Source organism: Xyrauchen texanus, chromosome 13, assembly GCF_025860055.1.
Source record: "Xyrauchen texanus isolate HMW12.3.18 chromosome 13, RBS_HiC_50CHRs, whole genome shotgun sequence".
In the NCBI taxonomy this organism is placed as follows: domain Eukaryota; kingdom Metazoa; phylum Chordata; class Actinopteri; order Cypriniformes; family Catostomidae; genus Xyrauchen; species Xyrauchen texanus.
The window spans coordinates 31352804-31371107 of record NC_068288.1 but is presented as its reverse complement, the minus strand read 5'-3'; the positions used below and the strand labels follow the sequence as shown (position 1 = coordinate 31371107).

Here is an 18304-nt window from a genome sequence, read left to right as displayed (position 1 = left end):
TGGCATCCTGAAAGGATACTTGTGGTCAAAAGTGTACCAGAGTCTGAAAAGCCAGGCGCTCTCCTGCTTGGTCTTGCTCTGCCCCTCTGATTGGCTCCCATCCTGAAGAGAGAAAAAGGACAAAGAGTGACTATGAATGTAGGTTTCATATTATGGATGGATGGGAGTAGGCATTGTAATGGGTGATATGGTACCAAATTACTCATCCTAAACTATTAATTAAAACAAAAAGTATCCATAAGTATCCAAACTCAAAACGTCTCTGGTTTCCAGATGCTCAGTACATGTTTTCTAACTTCTCATGAGTCCAGCTTCTAACATTTCAGTTAAATCTATACTGCAATCAATCAAAGCTGGTTACATTCCTTTACTTTTAATACTGCAGTGAGGGCCCACTGTTCCCAGGAGAAGGTGTGTTTGTGAGTGATAGAGAGAAAACCGAAAAACAAAAACGCTTGATAGAAAAATGAGAAACTAAGCATTTGTGAGCTCAGCCATCTATATCTTATCAATCTAAGTGGGTGTGTGCTTGTGTGATCTTATTTCAGTCATTCTGCTACTTTGGAACTAATCAGGACTAACTAATCAGGATGAAGAGACATATCATTAGTTTCCAAGGCATCCACTCCTAATTAGCTTTGCTTTTCTAATTTAAGTAACAATTTGTGATATATATATATATATATATATATATATATATATATATATATATATATATATATATATATATATATATATATATATATATATATAAAGCAACTCATCTCTTTGCATCGCTGCATGAATGCACATTCCTTCAAAAGAGTTACCGCTAGGTTTCAAATACAGTATTGGCAGAAGTGCTGACATACTGCAATTTCTTACGGCTAAGAGGTGTCAAGAGTTGTACGTGTAAAGACAAGCAACTGCTTTGGAAGGCCTTCAAAAGTCCAATATGTTCAGAGTCATTGCTCTGAAAATGTCAGTTGGATATGAAGGTCAACACCTTTTTTTCCATTTGAGATTTAACACCAAAATTACTAATTTATATTACATACAAATTGATGAAAGGTCTTAAGAGGGTGTGTGTGGCAGTGTAACAGTATGAATTCTTAAACTATAATTCAATGCAAGTCTTTGGATTTTTTTGGACCGTTTTATTGTCTGGCAAGCAAAAATCATTAGTCAGATCACTTTGAAAAGTAATAGCACACCTTTCCTCACCAAGCCACGTGATTTGAGGTATCATTAATGTCCACGGCACAAATGGTGCCAAGTTTAATAATTAGGGCAAGGCATTTGTTCAAGCCATGCCATAGGAAGCCTCACAAAATTCATGTATTTGGACGGTTTTCTGTTTTCTACTGACTGTTTTTTTTTCAGTATTTTTTCAGATTGCAGTGATGTCTTTTCTACCTCTAACAGACTCTCTAAAAGTTTCCGTGGTAGGAAGACAGAATCATATTGAGACTTACACCCTGAAGCACCTGGAAGCTGTCTCCACATGGCTGAAGATCCTGATCAGGGTCCACTCCAACTCTGAAAAGATATAAAAAAAAAACTGTATGTCAAGCTCTGGAAAGGATATGTTTGTTTTTTTGCATACATGACATGACCTCAAAAAACAAAAACAAAAAGTGACCTTTTACCAAAGCCCTAAATTAGCAGCAGCATGATGAAAATATAAAAGCACAACGCAATTAAATGGAGAGATCTAGATCATTTTCTCATTTCACAGATCATGCTGATTGGAACTTTTAAAACTTTCCTGCACTGCTATTTTTATGCAGTTAATGAGGGAATGCATTTTAGGTGTGTTGTTGTGAGTTTGCGGTCAGAACTGAATGTGATGATAGAAATCAATAGCGCTGTCATTGTAGGCTGTTATCCAAATTATAAGCAAATAACCCTTCTGAGCTGGTTCTTTAAATGGATCGGTCAAAAAGACTTACTAATGTATGAGCGATTGTTTTGAATCACTTCGAGCCCAATGTGGTCACATGCATTTCCGACAATTTTGACCACATCCGTATTGGTCCCTGGTTACATCTGCCTTTAGCATCATCAAATTCCCATCTTAAACCCAGGTGTAAACAGGGCTTTTGTTGAGATACTCATACTGCTGCGATGTGTTATTAGTCAGCCATGTTCTAGCATTCTAGCTTGAATATCTGAAATACCAGCAAACCGTTAGCATTCAGAGGGGCCGAAATTCTACTGAGATAAGTGACACACTAGGTGAACTTTTACTCTGACTTTTACGGCAAATACCTTTACTGATTCTTGATCCAAATCTCTTGCCTTTCATTTTCAATCGTAATTAAAGCAGTGGATATGCTTCGGATGATTTTGGCTTTTTGAACACAGTGGATCAACAGAGACCTTATTGTGAAGTTAGACTTGGCTTGAATATTAGCAGATGCTCAGTCATTCTAGGGCATTTTCTAGTGCCACCCATGAGGACAAGTGCCAATTTAAACAGAAGAAGCTGACTTATTACCGGTCTTTACACTCAAAAGTAGTTAAACCTTTAGGTAACTTATTATCTTTCCACAGTCAGCAAGGTAATCTATTTCTCAAGATGTGGATGACATGAATTAGAATAAAAATTGTTTTAAAAAAAAGATAACATACTCCTGCAAAACCAAGTGACGCATATCTGCAACAGACTGGCCGTTTTAACATGCTGCTGTTATTTCTACCATGTCTGGAGGAGTACTGGATATGCAATAAAAAATTTTTTTGCAATTTGTTTAACATTGTTTTATATGTAACAAATTAATATTACTGAAATAGTTTATATTGTATATGTTTATAGACATAATTTACATGTCAAGCTAATGTAATTAGTTTCATGCAAATTAATAATTTAGTTGTATACCATGCATTTGAGATATCATATGTTTAGAAGTGATGCAAGTGTATTGCTCTGCTCTCATTCTGAATGAATGAGGTCATGTCTCTGTCACTGCGATTCGGCTAAAAAGAGGATAAACATTTGGCTGCTAGTAACTGGGCCTGCAGGCTGGCTACATTAAAGGGTCACAAGGTCATCAGAGGGGGCAGTTATACAAAAGGGCAGTGCAAAGATCGACCAAAGAAATACCAAGACATGATGGATTTGGAGCAGAAAGCCCGTCCCTATCCGCAGTTCACACAGCAAGCATACAGACGCTTATACGCAGAGCAAAAGAGTTTGGTGGACACTCAGCATTTCCTTCCTGCAATATAGTCAAAGCAACTCGCAATTATCTGCAGAAATACTGGAATCAAGCAAATCAAGGGCTGCAGATTATTTGTTTTGAATGCAGGTATACATGGAAGCTGATGGATTTCAAATGACTAATGCCGTTTCTCCTGCTGCCCTTGTCTAACCCATCTGTAGTGTTCTGCCAGGAGGGTGTTGAGTGTTTGCCAGTGAATTTGAGGTGTCAGAGGGAATCTGCGTTCACTCCAGTTTTTACATTTATGTCCAGAGATTGAAGAGGTCACCAACTCTCCTGCACCCTCATACATACAGATTCCTTCAAAAGTGACACCCACCAGTTTTCAATACAACATTACCAAAAGTGCAGACACATCATTGAGACTAGAGACTAAGCAAAGACATCTGCAATGGAAGTACTTGCTTGTAAAGAGGAAAGGTAGGATGTGAATAGAAGCAGAACAGGAGTGGAAAGTAGTAGTAATGTAGAGTAGGAGAAAAGTGTAGAGAAACCAGGAGATGTCTGCGTGAAAATAAGTGATCGATTAAAACATAAGACTAGGACATTTGTTATAGTGACACACACACACCGCCAACAAAGCACGGTTCCTTATATGCAAATTGCCACATATATGTCACCACCACCTGTGACAAAAGCGCAAAACATATCATCACCTGAGGTAATTCCAAAGTCTAAGCAGCCTCTCCTTCTCTGCTGTGGAAGACTCTCCAACCCTAAACACAACACATCAACTCTTGAGACCAGTCCATCACACATCCTGACAGTTTTCTACCTAGACAAGAAAGAATGGCTACAAACTCTGATGTTTCTTGCACCAGACCATCTAAGATTGGTGTGTCCATTTATTCAAAATGTACATTCTTAGCCTTTGCCCAATAAAGAAAGAGGAAATCAAATTATGACATTTGAAATGCTATACATGTAACCTCTTTCTTCAAAACAGACATTTCTTTTACCAAATAAAATCCACCAAGTGTGTTAGGGTCATGGTTTAGTGGTTCACGTTCCAGCTCTGAATTGGCTCTCTGTGCACTGAGCTCTATGTTTATAAAGTCAGAGGAACCTCTTGGGACTATTTTTGGAAAAGGAAGAACTGGCCAACACAGAGGAAGAAAGTCTAAACCAGGCTGAAGAGAGCAGTCTGACTTGGAGCTTGAGCAACAGAAAGTTCTCCAACAATTGTCAAGCAGTTTCATGGGTATGTCCATATTAATGACATTGTATTCAATTGTAGCCTCATGAGATTTGACATTTCCTTAATTTAAAATGTCAGTTCATTTAAAAAAAAAAAACAGAAATCAAAAAGCAAAACAAATAAGCAAAGCAAAACAAAATGAAACAAAAAAACCACAACAAAAAACTAATGCCAAAAATCAGAAAACAAAATAACTAAATATAACTAAAATCAAAGCAAAGATCAAAATGAGAAAAACAAAACAAAAAAAATGAATTAAAAAAAAAAAAAACAAACACTTAAATGCCTTTTATGTGAAAAGAACTAAATGGGGAATTGAAAATGGCCTTGCTTTGGATTCTGATGTCTGTTTTTCCCCCGCACTCAGACATTACATTGATCATGGGACTAAAAGTGAAACATTGATTTCAGTCTCAACAGAGAGTTATGCAAAAGCTTTTTTTTACAAAAACAATGGTGTCTCATCTGTTACTTGGAGCTAAATATGAACCACTTCTCTCATTGACTCATATGTACGGTTGCAAATATTTTTCCCAATGAGTTTTCTGATAGCATGTTTTAATTGCACATTGATTAGTCGGCAGTGGCCCACAGCACAAGAAAACCACAGTCAAGAATTTTCAGTGTGTGAGTGTGTGTGTGTGTGTGTGTGTGTGTGTGTGTGTGTGTGTGTGTTGTGTTTGTGTTTGTGCGCGCGCGCACGTGTACAGCATATTGGAGACTAGCCTTCACTCAAATGGATACATTTCCTAATTTCCACTTTCCTCTTGTGGGAACTCTTAACTTCCCGCTTTGCATGAACGTGCATTTGCATGATTCAGTCTTTTATGAACAATCTTACACATCACACAATATAGTAATGGTTAACAGTCCTCTCAAAAAAGAAAAGTAATAATAATAAACTGAAGTAACTCCAAATATACAAGGCTACTCTGCCCTGTTACCTTGGACCAGTGAAGACAGTCAATAAAAAAAATAAAACATAAATTGTCAAACTTGCATTCCCCTTCCATCAAGCCAGGTAGACAATTAAGTTATCTTAGACAAACAGTTCATACTAAAATGAAAATTCTGTCATTATTATCCCACCCTCTTTTTTTATTTTTATTTGACATGTCAATAACATCTAAGCGTAATTTATTGTGTCGTGCTGTTATAATATTTGGTCAAAAGATGTGCAAGAGCCAATGAGGTTTAATGTTACTTATGTCCCCATAACTGATGTGAATTCAATTAAATTAACGATTTAAGAGAAAATAGCTATTATATCTTATGTATATAAGATCTTGGAAAGTACTATAACGGATTCAGAAGTCTTGGAATCTGTCACATGGACAACACTTATGACACTTTTGTTTTTGTTTTTAAAGCTCCAAAGTGAGTCAATATTCACTGCTATTGCATGGAAATCAAAAATATATGGGTGAATAAATAATGAACATTTAAAATTTGGGGTAAACCTTCTTTTAGAGACGAGGGGAAAAAGTTACAACAATGGCTACATTTGTATGCACCCTCGCAATGCGATAATGCGATTAAAGGCAATACTGCGATTAAACTGTAGCTCATGTAAACAAATTATTGCGATTATGATATTACAATTATGCTTAGAATCAGAGTAATGATAACTACAGTAAGAGTACACCCATTTTAAAATCGCTTTATACTGGCATGTAAATGCTTTAAATACATTTCTTCCACTCTGACCAGAGGGCGCCTTCACCAGTGCTGCATATGGATCATGTTTCACTCAAGCACAGGTTTGAAAAAGAAGCAGCTGCGCTTACTTTTCAGCTTCTTGTAAAATGGCAGTTCCATGCACTGTGGTGCTCCCCATCTACAGCCCCACAGCAAAAGAAAACAGATTTTCCCCAAGTTGTGAATGTCCGTATACAGTCTGAATTGAATGTTTGGAAGATAAAAAAATCCATGTGCTGCAAAATAATGGGAAGGAAACACATCTTTGAAATTAGACTCACAAACTGACTGACTGATTTTCCTTATGCCAAGCTGTATTTAAAAGTGAAATATTTGCAACAATTGTATTTTTTTATAAATATTAATTTATAAAAAAAGCTTTAAAACATCACAATGCTAGGAGTAAATGTCTAGTATGTAAACGGGATTGAAGTGGTTGGCCCAAATCATGTACACATCTTAAATCGAATTATTCCTTATACTCCGATTATTGCAATAATATAAACATATTACATAGCTAATGTAATATGCAGTGTACATATACATAGCTAATGAAAACCTTTAAAAATGAGAGAAAGTGAACGTAGTAAAAAAAAAAAAAAAAAGCTAAAACTTAAAGTGGATTTATGGTGAATTCAATGGACAGTAACTAATACAAAAGTTGTTATCTGATAGAAAGGCCATGGGCCAGCATTTCATGATTTTCTGTATAGCAGGTAAAGCGTTCACTCACTGGAGTTATTTTTATTAAATAATCGGTTCTTACTATTTTGAGATGCACAGAAATCCTGAACAAACTCTTCACTGCTAATTGTTCATGTGTTGTTTATACAACTTGTAGTTATTTGAATGTGTTACATAGTTTGCCAAATAATTAATTTCATGTTTACCTACCAAAAAAGGTTACATAAAAACAAGGTGAAATGTGGTTGGTCACATTATGTCCATCTGGTGGTCTCTTCATGTTTAAGTAGGCAGTTCTTCAACAGAATAAACTGCCAATTAGACCACACTGTCGATAGTCAAAAGTCTAATATTGTATCGATTTTTTAATAGCCTTCCAGTAAATGTGGAAGTCCATAACTCATATTATTGTCGCTTTGACAGTGGAGATAGTAATGCTATACCAGAGTTTTCAGTATCACCTGATTCTCATCTTTCTGTGGGTTTTTGCATTAATGAAAGGGAGGTTAGTCAGATTTTTAGAAAGTGCAATCCCCGAAAAAGTCCAGGTCCAGATAAGATATGTGGAAATATTTTAAAACATTGTGCAGTTCAGTTAGCGCCAGTTTTTACAGAAATTTTTAGAGCATCTTATGATTCTGGTATCGTCCCTGCTTTATGGAAAACATCTACAATAATTCCAGTGGCGAAAGTTCCTAGGCCGTCTGAATTAAATGATTATCGTCCAATAGCACTTACATCACTTGTGATGAAAAGCTTTGAACATTTAGTAAAAAAGCACATTGTATCCGTAACACAGCATCTCACAGATCCTCTGCAATTTGCATATCAAGCTTCTAGAGGGGTTGAGGATGCAATCTTAACTGTATTGCATCTGTTGCATTCACACTTAGAGAAACCAAAAACTCATGCAAAAATGTTGTTTGTGGATTTCTCATCAGCTTTTAACAGTATTTCTCCCAGTACATTAGCTGCCATTTTGGCAAAATATTTTTTTATAGATAGTAGGACACTTGCTTGGGTGGTAAACTTTCTAAGTTCTAGAACTCAGCTGGTTAAAATAGGAGGGTCCATTTCAGTCAATTTGATTTCCTCAGTCGGAGCTCCCCAAGGATGTGTTTTATCTCCGTTACTATTTATTTTATATACAAATTCTTGCGTGAGTTCTTTAAAAAATAGACATATTGTAAAGTATGCAGATGATACTGCTTTAGTGAGTCTTTTATACGATGGGGAGGAAGAACATGAGCCTGTTCTGGACTTTTTTTTAAATTGGTGTGAAAATTTAAATCTTACTTTAAACATTTCAAAAACTAAGGAAATGGTTATTGATTTTAGAGAGAAAGAGCAAAGTGAAACTCATTTTACATCAATTAACGGGGAGCAAGTACAGTTAGTGACAAATTATAAATATCTTGGTGTAATGCTGGACAATAAACTTAAGTGGGATGTATGGTCTGACTGTGTAAGTAAAAAGCTTCAACAGACAATGTACTTCTTAAAGAAATTACTGTCCTTTAATGTTCAAAATAGAACACTGTTGATGTTTTATGGGGCTTTTATCGAAAGCATTGTGTCTTTTTGTGTGATTTGCTGGTATGGTAATGCCTCTGAAGCTCAGAAGATATGACTGGGGAAGGTGGTAGTAACAGCAAGTAAATTACTAGGAACAAAGTTAGAGAGTATAGAGAGTATATACAAAGGAAGAGTGTTAAACAAGGCTAGCATCATTGTGAATGATAAAAGGCACCCTTTATCCTATACTTTTGAACTACTACCATCAGGTCGACGATACTGCTTACCTAGATGTTTAAAAAATAGGTTTAAATTTTCTTTTATTCCTCAAGCAATTAAGTTTTTAAATTATCCTCCCCTAGTGGTAGTAGATGAAATAGATGCTAGACTGGATATCTTAATTATGTTTACTATTATATTTTATTTGATGTATTCAAATTGTAAATAATATGTTAAATGTGAATTTGCTAAATGTTGGGTGAGTTGCTGTACGCTGCAAACACAATTTCCCTACGGGGATAAATAAAAAAAATAAATACAAATAAAGAAAAAAAAAAGAATTTAATAATGGATTATAATGCATGATTGTTAATACACATCCTACAAAACATCCTTGTTGGTCGCTTGGGAGTGGCAGTGTGGTCAGAACTTGAATGTAAGATGTAAATTGTGTCTGGGATTATCACATTTATAAAATGTCACTAATAACATACGATTATACAGACCAACAGATTAGTTTACTTTTTTGAACCATCCAAAAAGACCAGGACCCACATTTCCTCCAAAGCATGCCACTAAACTGTAACTATTTTTACATTCTCTAAAGAAAACGTGAGTGGTGCTAGACCCTGCAAAACCTGCCACAACTATGCTGGGGTGTTGTGGATGCTTATGCATTCTGAGTGTTTATTATGAGTAATATTAATAGTGATCCCTAAGCAATTACTGATTGAAATGTATAAAACATCCTCTGTGGTGGTATTTAAACAACTGAATTTATCTTTTTGCCCTGCAAACAGTGGATTATACTGTATGATTGCCCCCACACACATGGCTCAGATGTAACTGCTTCCTACACTGTTCCAACACATGCCTCATGTAATCTAAAAAAACAAACAGCTTTGTTGTGCCACACTAACAAACTAAAGTCCCTTTAGTGAAGGTAAAAGGACTGATTTGTTTGAATGGCTGCATCAGCTGACATATCACTGCACTGACCACATGCATGGCACAACTTGACTTCTGTGTGACAAACAAAACACATATTTGTTTTTAAAAACACCATCCCACAGGAAATACAAACAGTGCCAGATGGAAGTGAACTCATGTGAAATTCTGAGGCATCTGAACAGCTTCAACTTCTTGTCTGTGAACAGACATTCCATCAACAAGACATTGATACACTTCTCTTCCCTTTCTAACAGTTTTACTTGGAGGAACTGTTAACAAATCATTAATACTAGTTTATAAATCTCAATTGTTTTGCTAAAGGAAACACTTCTAAAAGACTAATAAAAGGCCCTTAAATGTTTGAAAGGGATAGCTTATCCAATAATAAAAATTCTCCCATCATTTACTTAACCTCATGCCACCCCAGATGTGTGACTTTCTTCTGCAGAACACAACTCTTATTTTTATAAGAATATCTCAGCTCTATGGGTCCTTACAAAACAAGTGAATGGTGGCTAGAACTTTGAAGCACCAAAAATGACATTCAGGCAAAAAGAAATCCACAAGACTCCAGTGGCTGAATTCATATCTTCTGATGTGATATGATGGGTCTCACCCACATCTATAATATCGCTTCTGAAGACATGCTTTTAACCACTGGAGGTTATGGATTACTTCGTTTCCTTTGTGATTTTTTTTGAGCTGCAAATGTCTAGCCACCATTCACTTGCATTGTAAGTCAATAGAGTGGAGATATACACTTTTAAAAATCTTGAGTGTTGTTTTGCAAAACAAAGTCAGTCATGCACATCTGGGATGGCATGAGAGTTAGTAAATGATGAGAGAATTTTCTTTTTTGGGTGAACTATCCCTTTAACTATTCTTTAATTTGGGACAAGGGATTAGGTTACCCGAAAATGAAAATTCTTTCAATTATTCATGGTCACTGTTGTTCCAAACCTGTATCACTTGCCTTCTTCTATGGAATGCAAAAGGATATGTTAGGAAGAACAACATACATTTTTCATCCAATGAAAGTGATGGAGACTGAACATCTGCTTTGGAGTGAGGAAGGAAACAAAATGGAAACAAAGGAAACAAAATGACATGAGGATGACAGAAATACATTTGGTGTAAACAATCTCTTAAAACACAAAATTCCTAGAATCAGAACTTGTGTTTACAGTGTACTATTGTTGTGGCTGCTGTGTTCATTTGAAATGCAAATGTCTCTGAAATGGTATGAGTGTATTTTTATCATGAGCTGGGATGCTAAACAAAGAAGCATCCAGCAAGAGTGTTATGTAGCAGTGGGAGTCTCAAGACAATTACAGTTATGAGTGCGGCTTATTCTTACTCCTGTCCAGTCTTAATTCTAATCAGCCTACGCACAACCAGTGCACGATCACACAAAGCTATTCGGTCAGTGTTAAATTTTAAAGAGTACTACCCTTACTTATTTTCACTAAAGTACAGAATTAGCTATTTTTAGTTTGTCCAATGTTATGTTCTGTGCAATTTAATTTCAACTTGCTCTGGCTTTCACAAATGTTCTGGTTCCACTTGTAATAAATCACTAATATAATTATAATAATTATGTTTCCAAATGTGTGTATTTATTGCAATATATACAGTGTATATTGTGAACATTATTTTGAATATATACCTTTATAATATCCTGTTTATTTGGATTAAATTAAAAATCAAATTGTTTATAAACCCAGTATTCAATGGTTAAATATTTCTGAATAATCTTTTTTTCCCCTCATGCACATCTGGGCAAAAACGGATATTTCACTGGTTCAGAAGGTATTGAAGGTAATTTTTACAACTACTTCTGTTATGTGCTCCTGTTATCTTGTATGTATTAACATACAAGTATGTTAATAAAATAATCTCAACTCAAATCAATATTTGATGTCCATTTACTTATGTATTTGGCAAGCAGTCTTATAACTGTCTGGATAATAAACCAGACGGTCATTATAGCAAAACCAACACCAAGTAGATCAGAACTCCGATGCAAACTGGAGGTTGAATCCAGTGTTTCTGGAGACTGAATAACAATTTCAACACAATTTAGTATTTCAAGGACAGTTATTTCTTTTATTTGGCAAACAGCCATGTAATAAGTGGGATAGTATTCAATCAGCCACTCATTAAATCACGAAAATAAACTCCCTCAGAGAGATACAAAAACACACTGTTGGGATTATTTTGCAATGATGACTGGGTGACTGTACATTATACCATGCATATGTCTCCATGTACTATACAAAGTTAATGTCTGGCTGCTAAAGCTGCCGCCACACTAGCAGAATCCAAACAACTCGATTTTGGCCGTGGGTGTCACACATGCGGACTGTTTTGCTGAGATATTGCTTAAATTAAATAAATAAAAAATGGTGGAGGGCTGACAGACATTCCAACTCACAGTAACTAAAGGAGTGTACAAATTTGTAAAAGAGTGATTTAGGAAGTGATTCATGGAGTAACTTTACCTTGTGTGAAGGGTACAGCAATTTTGCAGATAATAGCCTGAGCTTCTCAATCCCATTCTAGCAGCTGCCATCAGCATTGGCCCTCAATAATCCTCTTTATTCTGATAAACTAGCAGCTCTTATTAATGACCCTGGTGTGTCCAGCCAGCCCTTGCTGAGAGACGGCCAGACAAAAACCAGCACCCATTGACATAAACAACTCCAACTCCTCTCGCATCTGCACTATGTCTCTGCTTTGAAGTGCAGATCTCTGCTTCATGTCTATGCACAGTACAGAATAAACCAGAAAGTGCAAAAGAGAAACTACTCCATTTGAACAAATACAGTATGAAATGAACGATTGTCAAAAATTACAGGGTTATTTCACCCTAAAATGAAAATTAAAATATCATTTACCGACCCTAATTTCGTTCCAAACCAGTATGACTATCTTTCTTCCATGAGAGTTATTTTTCCAAACAATGAAACCAAATGGTGACAGGCTGTCAGTCTCTAACATTCTGCCTTACATCTAATTTTTGTGTTTCATTAAAAAAAAAAAGTAATACTGAGAGGGAGAAATTATGACAGAATTTTACACCCTGTATATCACACTCGAACCATTATCATGAGAGGTATTACAAGGACAACCAAATGTGACCTAATTCCATTAAGTCTACTGGATTCTTCCGGTGATAAATCAATGTTTACAGTTATCTTTTCCACCCCCTTCTGGAGAGTCTGAGAAACTGACTGCCTCTCAGCAGCTGGGTGTGCATGTTCTCTTAGGTTACTCATGTAAATCCACACTACTAATTGAAAAACAAGATTGGTGCTTGCCAATGCAAAACTCAGCGCCACAATGGTAGGGTGGTCTGAGCTGTTACAAGGGTGTTGGTGTGCGGTTGCTAAGGTGAATTAGGTTATTGCCTAATGGCCCAATTCAAAATAGCCCTAAATATTTCCTAGGTCCCTCCTTTAATATTGGGATACTTTTAGGCATTTTATTGTCTGCCTGGGAAAATTATAAGTCTGATCACTTATAAATGTAATAGCACAATGCTTCTCAACATGCTCCATGACCTGAGGTATCATTCATGTCTTTGGCCAACTGGTGTGGGAAAAGTTAAAGCAGAAGTATGTAACTTTTTCTGTGTTAAAATGCTTTCTGCTATCCAAGCTTAATATGAAACTATAAGCCATTAATAGGTAAATTGTATCAAAAACTGTAAGCACTGTGTCTCTGTGGCACTATAACAATTTCTCTGTTTGTATTGAGTGACCTGCTTAGACCTGCCCCAACAACGTTTCCTAACCAGTGGCGTGATTTGGGGCCAGGACTATCTCTTTGTTTGACTAACGGCAGATAGGGGCGTATTAAGAAAGCCGTTTTGAAAATAACGTTTATTTTTGCAATTCCATTGTGGCGCTTGTGTCACAGAAATGTCATACTCTAGCTTTAAGCACCAAAGTTTACTACTTGGGGGTAGGGGATTTGAAAAATTTTGAGCAATAGCAATAGAGATGCTTTTCTGTGCAAGAACCGCTAATAAAGAGAAGGGTCAAATAGACAGGTCATTGATCAAGACTAAAGCAGGACCTCTTGAACTCTGACCTGATATGTAGCCAGGACAGCATTGGCGTGGTGCCCCCACCAAACACCCAAACAGTGAAGAACACGATGAGCAACGTTGTGGTGAACATCATCTGACGCGCGTATGTGGCGGTGTCGCGAATCGCAAGAGCAAATGCCATTGCCCCTCGCAGCCCTGCAGAGCACAAACACACACAGTTGCCACCACAAATGTAAGAGAGTTCAGTAATAATGACAGTGCAGTATAGAAAAATAATAGACTTTGCTTGAATAAAATTATGCAATTTGAGGTAAAAAAGAAATGTGTAAAGCAGTCATCTTTCTAAAGTGCCTGTCAAACAGTGACACCAGTAGATAAAGTTTCATGAAGTGGCAACATCTCTCAAGCCTCCCTTCAGCTCACTGCAATGTCATTAAGCTCTTAAATCATGGCGTGAATGTGAGAAGGGATAACTGGCAAATGCAGTGAAGTTCCGTGAAGGGAAACATTGGCTCCAAGCTGCGCTGATTCTTTCAATACGCTTTCAATCAATCAATGTCATAATGCCCAACTCTCATGCTGTCATATAAAAACAGTGTAAAATAAAAGGCATTTCAAATGTCTTCTCATACAGAAATATGATATATGGCAAATAACTTAAATAAAAACTAGTTTGTTCGTACACCAAGTTGTTGCATTTATGTTTAAGTATGTGACTTTTTATATATTATATATAAAGCTTATATAGGCCTACTTTAAATCATCTGTAGTGATTTATCATATTTCAGATTTGTATGGATTTAATCTGAAAGCACTGGACTTAACCGAGATTACAAAAGTCATCCACATATCACTGTGACAGTGTGGTTACAAAATAAATGGATGTGCACTTAAGACAGGTAAAAATGCAAAGATAGATACATCACACTTGATCAGTTGTGTGTTTTAAGAGCACTGCACTTTGCTGCCCTTTTCAGTTTGGTGGTGGGAGCCGCTCTAAGAGCCTTTATTAGGAGGTGTTCCGATTCAGATTCCTCATTCGACTCTTAATTTAGATCTTGATAAGTTTCAATAGGGTGCTGAAATCTACTGAGAGCTCAGATCAAAGAGGCTGAGACCAAAGGACACCAATTAACAAAACTGATCCAGATAAGCATTGTGACGGAGTAATACATTAATATTATGATTTGTTTTCTACTTTACTTCATTCCACATATTCATTGTCATGCAGGAAGTGGAGGTAACCTTACCTGCAAACATCATCATATGCTGAAAGTTTCCACTAATTTTGTGTCTCCGGCCCAGGTTGACAAAGAAGGAAAGAGGGTAGATGTTTAAGGCCCGGCCAATAAAGATAGCAATCTGGTAGTCAGGATGTGGTGAAGGGAGAAAATTCTACTCATGAATTAGTCAATTTAAGCTTTGAAAGAAATAATTTCATGCATAGTTTGTTTTGCCTTAAAAGAATAGCGGAATCATTCAGGCCAGTTATGTGAATTGTATTAGCCATTTTATTAAAAAGATAAGACTCAAAAAAGCAATTTGATCACAAACTGGACATCACGACTTCTTACATGAATGTCCCAAGGGTGTCAAGATTTTCACTGAATAACAACTTTAATCTACTTTAATGATATTTTAAGGAGCTTTTGGGTTCTTTCTGAATGAACCCCATTCAATGTAATTGCAAGGAAAAAAGTGAGAAGTACATTATTCAAAATTTGTTCTTTTGAGTTCCAAAGATTGAAGTAATATTGGTTTGCCACAACATGAGGGTGAGTAAATAATGATACATTTATAATTTTTGGGTAAACTAATCTTTTAAGGGGCAGTTTAAGGTTTAAAATTACCCTGATTAAATATGTAAACTGAAAAAATTAGCAGATCCAAGATAAGAAATACAAATGTGCATTGTTGTGAAATACATTACATTTATCAGAATTACATATCTGCTTTGTTGTTTTTCTGAGAGATAAATCAATTTGGATACTCTTAAACTTGTACAAAATGCCTCCTAGTGGTCAGAATGACATACATCAGGGATGTGATTAAAATCTTTTTGCAGATAAGCTTGTGTCTAGAAAGTGCTTTAGTTTGCCCTTTTTTCCACCAGTACATGATCTGCAATGCACTGTTAAACTCCCAGAAATCCTGCACTGCTGATTCAGCAGACAAAGTATTGAGCTGAACTCAGTGCGGTCACTGATGTGAGTGCTGAGAGTGAACAAGAGAAAGCCACTGCTCCGATCATACAAAGAATTCCGATTGAATTTCAAAAGCTTCATTTAATATACATTAGTGCCTACTCATGTGAAAGAAAGGCTCTGAAACTTTCACTTCAAATGCAAAATGAGGATACAAAGGCTCCAATTATGAAAATGGGGCTGAAGACGTGATTCTGGAAGGTGAAGAGTGCCAGTCCCATGTACGAGAAGATGAAGTTCTCAGCCAGGAAGTGCAGCACCTCAAACAACTGTAAACAACAACAAAGGAGCTACATGAAGCCTTCTGCAATTTACAACAGCATATATATGGCATTGACAGCTGAAACAACATCAATCACACAAGCAAAATGGCAGGTTTTCCAAGTTAGGTCTATTAGAATTTAACTGGAATTGCATGTTCAACATCTCAATACCCTACACTGCCATTTAAAATTGATTAAAAGAAACATGAAATATCCAAAAATGAGGGCAATATCTTCAGTCCCTATAACTCCCGTAAAAATCTTCTAACTCACTTTAGAAACAGACAGAAGTTGTTAACAGGGAGTCTGCTCCCCAAGAGAGAGTTATTGCCACAGTGGTGTCAATTACTGCACCCACCATATCCTTCTCTTGCATAACACACACTGACTGCAGGAATGCTGGGATTTCACACTATCCCTTGACTCCCTGCGTCGAAGCATTTTTTGAAGTAGACTATGCAGTGCCCCATCCCCCCAATAAAACAACCTTACCTCTTTTTTCACAATAACTTTTTCATGTTCAGTTTTCATCTTCATACATTTTGTAAGTTTTCAACTGTACAATGCTTTGTTGTGTTAAAGAGTTTTAATTGTCACTGTTGACTGATCTTATTCCATTTTACAAGCACAGTGGAAAACAATGTTCCTGTATTATTGCAATGTTCGTGTACCAAAGCATTTCCATGGTACTCCAAAGTACTTCAAAGAATACCACGGTAAAATTTTTTATTTTATGTACATAGAGTGAGGCCCAGATTTCACTTCCAGTTTATAATGCTTTGGTTTTAAACCAGCATCTGTAAAATCAACTGCAAAATTGGTGGAATGTAAATCCACAACCCACTTATCCGAGCAGAAAAAAGAAAAGCTTGTACCTGTTTAGTGCGTTTGGTTGACTCCTCTGAGAGATTGTTGTAAGTATAGTGAGCCTGTGTGATTCCACAAAACAGCACAGCGACAACACCTGGAACAAAAAACGAAATCAGCATCAAAATTAAGTAGGCCTATACATTTAATCCATGTAGAGAACGGGATGCGGTTTCGATATAAGCATCTTTATTAGAATAGAATTTAATATAAATAATTTCAAATGTATTTGTTCTAGTTCTTTTTAAATGGTCTTTTTGCCTTATACCATAGGAAAGTTGAGGGTGAAAAAAATAGGGTACAGATTATGGAAATTGGTTGATTCAAATTTGAGTTCCTGTGAGTACTACTACCTACTCTGCAACAGATCCAACTTACTGTATGGTTATTTACCAGATTTTTATTTAAAAAATAAAATAAAAATTGTTCTGCTCTCAGACAAATGTTCATCCTTAAGCCTGATTTATACTATGCAAGACACCAAACTTTTTCCTTACACTATGTATACATCTGTTTTGTTCGCCAAGGTTTCTTTATTTCATCCATGAGAAAAAAGCTTTAAGTGACGTTATTTTAAAATGAGTTAGATTGGCCTGATGTCATGGTGTTTAAGGTACCACATACACAGAGTTAGTCAGCCATCATTGACTATCATTATATAATTTTTCCATATAATGAAAGTGAATGGTGACTAAGAATAACATTCTGCCTAACAACTCCTGTACTTCTTGAAAGAAATACAGGTCATACAGGTTTGGAACAACATAAGGGTGAGTAAATGATAACAAGCATTTTATTTTTGGGTGAACTTTCCCTTTAACAGCACACGGTACACCCAATGGGGTAAAGTGCATTAATCAATCTCACAATAGCACAGCACTGCCAGAGATCCTGTATCACCCCTTCCAGGATTGAACACAAGACCTTTGGGTAATCAGCCCAGATATACTTTCCATACCTTACACAAAAACACCCACCTGTGAATCCACAAGCTTCAGCCAGTAGAAAGGTACTCCAGGACATGAGGAAGAACAGAGCAGTCTCCAGCAGAGGGAAACAGTGCAGCTTGGTGAATTTTGTCACGTATGTTGAGTTAAGACTTTAAGCCACAAACCTCAAAAAACTCATTGGTCTAAGATAGACCAGTATCATAAGTAACAAAATGGTAATCTCGAAAGAAATCAATATATGCCATTTGGAAAATTATGTAATAATTGTACAAATTTTGCAACAATCTACAAACCTAATTTACATAACACTAAAATATATTTAGGCTGATTTGTACAGTAAACATCCAAAAGGATATTAGGGCAGTGACTACTCCAGTGACTGCACCCATAGCAAAAGAGCCACTGAAGATCCCCAGAAAGATTCCCACTGATTTGAAGAAGGCAGAGGCATCGAATGTGTGCGTGTTGGCTCCTGTAGGCTGATACGCCACAATCGAC

The 18304-nt window shown here is 36.4% G+C and overlaps 1 protein-coding gene across 2 annotated transcripts in view; it reads right to left on the bottom strand.

Moving 5' to 3' along the window:
- LOC127653884 (sodium/hydrogen exchanger 7-like) overlaps positions 1-18304 on the bottom strand; it is a 52401-nt gene that overhangs the window by 12655 nt on the left and 21442 nt on the right. The window contains exons 7-15 of one of the 2 annotated variants that reach the window (XM_052140699.1): positions 18163-18304; positions 17834-17939; positions 16865-16953; positions 15882-15995; positions 14773-14884; positions 13564-13717; positions 3860-3919; positions 1455-1518; positions 20-102 (exon numbers count right to left, since the gene is read on the bottom strand). In XM_052140699.1, coding sequence (XP_051996659.1) covers positions 20-102; positions 1455-1518; positions 3860-3919; positions 13564-13717; positions 14773-14884; positions 15882-15995; positions 16865-16953; positions 17834-17939; positions 18163-18304 — 924 coding nt within the window. The remainder of the gene's footprint in view (positions 1-19; positions 103-1454; positions 1519-3859; positions 3920-13563; positions 13718-14772; positions 14885-15881; positions 15996-16864; positions 16954-17833; positions 17940-18162) is intronic. The other variant, XM_052140700.1, reaches the window with a different exon arrangement.